This window comes from Chlamydotis macqueenii, chromosome 4, assembly GCF_036417535.1.
Source record: "Chlamydotis macqueenii isolate bChlMac1 chromosome 4, bChlMac1.mat, whole genome shotgun sequence".
NCBI lineage: Eukaryota > Metazoa > Chordata > Aves > Otidiformes > Otididae > Chlamydotis > Chlamydotis macqueenii.
In genome coordinates, this window is record NC_141559.1 from 5,907,145 (window position 1) to 5,914,217 (window position 7,073).

Sequence of the window (7,073 nt, forward strand, 5' to 3'; positions counted from 1 at the left end):
ATCCATACCCTCACAGCTCTTCCCTGGAGAGAAGAGTGTGGAGATCATCTGCATTTTGAAACTGGGTTCCTCTCTTCTGAGGAGCATCCAGTTCCTTTCAGGGGAAGAGCTGAGTGTGCTCATCCTCTGACTCAGAGAGGTCTGAGCCCAGGGCAGCTGACAGCAGGACGGATGGACATACTGTCTGTCCTCCCTGCGCACCAAGGCTCTGTCCCTTTGCCTCCCAGGGCTCTCAGGATGGCACCTGCAGTGTAGCAGAGATGCCAGGGATGTCTGCCTTCAGCAAAGCCTCCTCAGGTGGGACAGGGGGCAGGAACAAAAGAAACATAACCACCCCCCGACAGCTCTGCTCTGCAGTTGGGTGAGTTGGGAGGGACAGTGCTGAAATGTCATTGATTTCATGAGGGGATTTAAACAGAGATCACTGCTGGTTCCTACCTGCCTGTTGGTGCACAGCAGCACTTACTCCGCAGGAGCCCACGGCATCATCATCTGCTCCCCATTGCACCCTCAGCCAGCAGAACCCAAAGGTCAGCAGTTGGAGAGAGTCGCGGGAAGTCCATGAAGATGATCAGAGGGCTGGAGCACCTCTCCTATCAGGACAGGCTGAGAGAGGTGCAGTTCACCCTGCAGAAGACAAGGCTCCAGGGAGACCTTATAGCGGTCGTCCAATATCTAAAGGGGGCCTACAGAAATAACTCTTCAGTAGGGCCTGTTGTGATGGGGTGAAAGGTACTGGTTTTAAAATAGACAGAGCTAGATTCAGACGAGATATTTGGAAAAAAAATTTTACAATAAGGTTCATGAAATACAGGAGCAGGTTGCCCAGAGACGTGGTTGGTGCCCCATCATTGGAAACATTTGGACAAGAGAAGGAGGCTCCTATAGTGTTACACTGACAGATCAGCAGGTCTGAGAGCAACTTGATAAAGCTCCTTCATCATTCCTTTGCCTACAGAGAGCTCAGTCATCTCTTCAGTGTTTTTCTGACCCACTCCTTAGGACTGGCCAACAGAAAGATGGGCCTGGGCAGGGTCCTGCTGCCAGGAGGTTTCCTGATGACAGGGGTGAGCACACGGTGGGTGGGATGGGCTCTGTGAGTTGTAGCCGCTGCAGCCAGAGCTCCAGCACAGGAGACTCCTGAGTGCCCCTCAGCCCCTCCATGGCCTTGCTGCCCTGGGCAGAAGCACTGGGGCATTTCTCCTTCTTTCTCCACCTGCCCCTGCTGCTGCTGCTCTTGTTTTCAGGCTCTCTGGGGATGGGGGTTCAGCAGCAGCTCAGCCACTGTCCCTGCAGGCCTTGCCGTGCAGATGTGTCCATGGCAGCAAGGTGCCCAAGCCCTCTTCTGGCCTGTGGGTCTCTGGGCAATGCAGTCCAGAGGGTGGGGATGAAGCTGGCTCTTTTTGCCAGACACCCCATCTTCAAGGGATCAGAAAGCTCACAGATCTTTACTGAGGGGAGTTTTACTGGGGAGGGGAGTTTTAAACTGGATTCCTCTGCTCTCAGCAGTCTCCAATTTTCTTTTCAAGGGAACAGCGGGGTGTGATCGTCCTCCAGATTAAAGAGGTGCAAGCCCAGGGCAGCTGGGATCAAGTTTAATGGACTCACTCTGCACTAAGGGTCTGCCTGTTTGCAGCCCAGCTCTCCCAATGCAGCACTTGTAGCAGAACAGAAAATTCAAGGCTGTCTGCCTTCAAAAAGTAAAACAAACACAACCAACCCCCCACAGCTCTGCTCTGCAGCCGGGTGAGTTGGGAGGGACAATGCTGAAATGTCGTTGATTTCATGAGGGGATTTAAACAGAGATCACTCCTGGTTCCTACCTGCCTGTTGGTGCACAGCAGCACTGACTCCTCAGGAGCCCACGGCATCATCATCTGCTCCCCATTGCACCCTCAGCCAGCAGAACCCAGAGCTCAGCCAGGGAGCTGCACGAAGGTCTTTCTGGAAGGACAGAGGCTGGGGGAGTGGGAGGTTCTAGGGGAGATGGAAGAGGTTTTACTCAGAGTTTTCTGTCCTAACACTTCTCTGAATTTTTCTCCTTGGACAGCACCCAGTGCCCAAAGGAAGGAAATGTCCAACAGCAGCTCCATCACTGAGTTCCTCCTCCTGGCATTCGCAGACACACGGGAGCTGCAGCTCTTGCACTTCTGGCTCTTCCTGGGCATCTACCTGGCTCCCCTCCTGGCCAACGGCCTCATCATCACTGCCATAGCCTGCGACCACCGCCTCCACACTCCCATGTACTTCTTCCTCCTCAACCTCTCCCTCCTTGACCTGGGCTGCATCTCCACCACTGTTCCCAAAACCATGGCCAATTCCCTCTGGGACACCAGGGCCATCTCCTACCAAGGATGTTTGGCCCAGCTCTTTTTCTTTCTCTTTTTTATCTCAGCTGAGTACTGTCTTCTCATCGTCATGGCCTATGACCGCTACATTGCCATCTGCAAACCCCTCCACTATGGGACCCTCCTGGGCAGCAGAGCTTGCGTCCACATGGCAGCAGCTGCCTGGGGCAGTGGGTTTCTCAATGCTCTGCTGCACACTGCCAATACATTTTCACTGCCACTCTGCCAGGGCAATGCTGTGGACCAGTTCTTCTGTGAAATCGCCCAGATCCTCAAGCTCTCCTGCTCAGACTCCTACCTCAGGGAAGTTGGGCTTCTTGTGGTCAGCGCCTGTGTTGCATTTGGCTGTTTTGTGTTCATTGTTGTGTCCTATGTGCAGATCTTCAGGGCTGTGCTGAGGATCCCCTCTGAGCAGGGACGGCACAAAGCCTTTTCCACGTGCCTCCCTCATCTGGCTGTGGTCTCCCTCTTTATCAGCACTGGCATGGTTGCCTACTTCAAGCCCCCCTCCATCTCCTCCCCTTTTCTGAACCTGGCGGTGTCATTTCTGTACTCGGTGGTGCCTCCAGCAGTGAACCCCCTCCTCTACAGCATGCGGAACCAGGAGCTGAAGAATGCCCTATGGAAAGTGGTTCAAGGGACACAGATGCACTGCAAACAGCCTAACTCCCCTCCTCAGCATGTTTCCCGAAGTATATGTTAGGTGAGAAATTGAGGTTCTTTTTCTCCCAGATAATTCTACTTATATAAAATTTTCTCAGTTTCTACTACTTGTCTTGAGACTTGATCCTGTTGTGTCTGAGTGCATGCACCACACTGTGCCTGATGTGACCCGTCCACTAGCAGCCTGTTCAATAAAAGGACATTTCCTGTGTGCATTGTCTGAAGGCTGGGCTCTTCCTCCAAGATTGCTGCAGAAAAATTTTCCAAGGAATTGGTCTTTTGAAGTGCCTTTTCTCCTTGCATTCTCCTGATGTTTTGTCTTAAGCTCACAATTTAATTGGGTTTAATTGCACCAGAAGTTATTGTTTTAAAGGCTCTCTTCTTGGAGTCCAATGGCAGTGGAGATGGTGCATGGGCTGCCCATTGCCTCCTCAGCCTCCTTCATGTATGACCGCACTGATGGATGTACAATTTCTCTGGAAATTAATATGAAGATGTCAGGACAGGATGCAGACTCACCATGTACCCCGGGGTGGGAGTGAATGGAAACTCAAAAGATTAAGTTGTTCCAAAGCGAAGCATTGAATCAAGGTATCCACAAAGAGGATGCTGCAATGCCACAGGAGTCAGTGGGGACTCAGCAGGCAAGGGAGGGAAGTGAAGAGATGTTGGGAGCTGTTTGAGGAGCCCCAGGGCCAGGAATTTGTCCTGGTTAGTGGAGATAGTGGGGGCAGAGAAGAGGGCAAACGATGCAGTTGGGATTAAGGGTCTGTGCCATGTTCCATTGACATCCCAAGAAGCTGACCCAGAAAAAATTGTCCCAGACCAGTCCCACACACTGGCCAGTTCCACTTCTGCCCAGAGACCCCAGCCCTGAGAAGGACCCTCTGATGCATGATCACCTCCTTCTTCCTCCAGGGCTCAGTGATGCCCAACTCCACCAGCATTACTAATAAAAAGGAAACTATTTTCCTGTTGGAAGTCATTACACACCCAGTACCACAGCTCTTGCCACAGCTGGTCTGTCAGCCAAGCCCTTTCTCAGACAGCTCCAGCTAGATCAGGTGCTCATGGCCTTGTCTTGACAACTACTGAAAATCTCCATTGATGGAGATCCCACCAGCTGGCCTGGGTCCTTGCTCCAGTTTTTGGCTCTGAGGGATCTCAAAAAACACAGCTCACTCAGCCTCTCCTTGACCATAACATGCTCCAGGCCCCAAGCTTCTGGCCTCTGCAGGACTCGCTCCAGTCTGTCAGGGCCTTTCTTGTGCTGGTGAGCTCCATACTGGACACAGCAGTCCTGATGTGGTCCTGTGGTGGGTTAACCTTGACCAGCAGCAGGACACCAACTCAGCTGCTCACCCACTGACCTGACTCAACAGGACAAAAAAAAAAAAAAAAAAAAGACAGAATAGCTCATGGGTCAAGATAAAGACAGGCTAATCATTTACTAATTATTGTCAGTGGTAATGGAGAGATCAATTTAATTTATTGTTAATTAACAGATGTGGATAGTGAGAAACTTTAACAAAAATATCAAAGTCTTTCCCCCACCAGACTCCTTTTTCCCAGGCTCACATTGCTCCTTCATTCCCAATTCTTCTACACACTTCAACCCTGACAGGCACAGGGGGGTGGGAAATTGAAAGGTTCCATCAGTGTACGACAGTCCAACTCTGCCCCTCCTTCTTCCTCACACTCCTCCTCTGATCCACCATGAGTCCTCTCCACAGCATCCACTCTGTATTTCTGTGGGCTGTGTGTAATTCACATCTTTCTGCCTTACTTTTCTCCTTTATGCTCACAGAACAGTTCAGTTTGAGAGGTACCTCTCGAGATCATAGACCATAGAATGGTTTGGGTTTGAAGTGACCTTTAAAAGTCATCTAGTCCAACCCCCTGCAGTGAGCAGGAACATCTTCAACCGGATCAGGTTGCTCAGAGCCCCGTCCAACCTGGCCTTGAGTGTTTCCAGGGATGGGACATCCACCACCTCTCTGAGCAACCTGTTCCTGTGTGCCACCACCTCCACTGTAAAAAAAATTTTCCTGGTGTCTAATCTCAATCTACCTTTTTCTATTTTAAAATCATTACCCCTCATTCTTCCTCAACAGGCCTACTGAAGAGTTCCTCCCTGTCTCTACTGTAGACCCCCTTGGGGTACCAGAAGGCCCCTATAAGGTCTCCCTTGAGCCTCCTCTTCTCAGGCTGAACAGTGCCAACTCTCTCAGCCTGTCCTCATAGGAAAGGTGCTCCAGCCCACTGATCATCTTTGTGGCCCTCTGCACCATCTAGACTCAACATCTTGAGAGATGTGGATGGACTGGTACAGCCAGGGACATTCCCCATCTCCTAGCCTGAGGCATGCAGTCAAGATGCAAATGTCTGCAGTGCACACTTGTTACAGGCCTCCAGGCAGAGTGTGACTCGTTCGGCATGACCCTCTAAGCCTGGATCAGCTCATTTTGCTTCTGTTCCCCTTCTCCGCAACTATCAAGACTATGGGAGCTTTCGTGAAATCTAAATTCCTCCTTTGCAGCTTCCCCTGCTTCCACCTCCTGCGTGCTGCCTTTCTGTCCTGGAGCTCAGGCAGTTCAGACAAGCAGCCTCCTGAGATGCTTGCTTCTTTCCAAGGTTATTTGGAGAGATCACTCTTGTCCTTGGAGGAGGCTGTCCTGTAAGGCCTACCGGATTGCCTGAGCTCCTCCACCCTTCAGAGCTGCTCCCCAAGGCACCGCTTGTATCAGTCTCCCAAGGACAGCACAGACTCCTGCTCCGCAGTCCACGGGCCCGTGCTCTGCTGCTGGCCTTGCTCACTGCCCTTTGTGCTTGGGACCCTGCTATTTCATGGTGATGACAGCCAAGGCTGACACAGATTGTCATAGCCATGGCCAGCTCTTTGTTCTTGGTCAGCATCAGGTCCAGGTGAGCATCACCCTTGTTGTCCCACCTGGCAGCTGTGCTAAGAAGTCATCCCAAGAACCTCCAGATTGTTGGCACCGTGTTGTTCGCCTGGCCGGTGAATGCCAGGGCACTTACCGTCCCCCATGGGAACCAGCTCGTTAAGCTGGAGACTTCCTCAGGTTGCTGACAGAAGACTTTTTCTGCCTACTCTGCTCGATCACGTAGTTTAGATCTGCCAAGACAATGTCACCGTACTGACTTCTTCTCCCATCCTCACTCACACAAGCTAACTCAACCTCTTGCCCAGCTCATAGAGAAGCTGCTCCTTCACACATTGGTCATCCTCCTCATCCTCATCCTCCCTGCCATTCCCTCTGGCAGAGCTTGTGTCCCTCCATCGCAGCACCCCAGTTGAGCAAGGTGTCTTACCACATCTAATTCAATCCAAAAATGTCACATTGCTGTGACAAGACATGGGGGTCCTCCTGACAGTGCACATTTGGGGCACAGCAACTCAGCTGTGGCACCACAGAAGAACACAATCTTCTCACAGGGAAACCTGAGCACTGATCCCTACCAGAAGACCATGGTACATCAAGCAGTTAGCGCTGGACTGCACTGTGCTGCACGTACACCACGGCCTTGAAACCTGTGCTGTGCTGCATGGATCCTTTGGCCACAGGACAGCCTCAGCAGCAGTGTCACACAGAGTCTGCAGGCTGGTCCTGCTTTGTACTGGACATTACGTCTGCTGCGTGGCTTTGCCTGTATCGCACAGTGCAGCAGAAAGATCTCATGAAAACATCATTTCAGTTTGACTGTAGAGAAGATGAATGGAGTTGTTTCCTAGTGAGAAAATCCTGTAGTAGCTTGACTGGCCAAAACAGAAGGCAGTGTTCTATGGATGGGGTCTACAGGCTGTGCAGTGTTTGGATCGGAAGCCCGTTCAATGTTTCACCACCTGGGGTTCTCACCTTCTCAAGGGAGACAAGATTGCCTCTGTGATACTCCTCTTATAGTGCTAGACCTAACGAACAGCAGTTGAAATGATACCTCATGGAGTTTGATCACCTTCCTAAGTGGGATCGTAACGGACCAGGATCTCCTGAGGAAAAAACACTTTATCAGCACCCTTGTCTGCAAATCTCCTGGTCTCAA

General features: G+C 51.4%; 1 protein-coding gene across 1 annotated transcript; it reads left to right on the forward strand.

Moving 5' to 3' along the window:
* The first annotated feature begins 1,986 nt into the window (after positions 1-1,986).
* Positions 1,987-6,353, forward strand: LOC147600802 (olfactory receptor 14A16-like). The gene is made up of 2 exons (XM_086746609.1): positions 1,987-2,996; positions 6,299-6,353. Exons 1-2 carry the CDS (start codon positions 1,987-1,989, stop codon positions 6,351-6,353), a joined length of 1,065 nt encoding a protein of 354 aa, XP_086602735.1.
* The last annotated feature ends 720 nt before the right edge of the window (positions 6,354-7,073 follow it).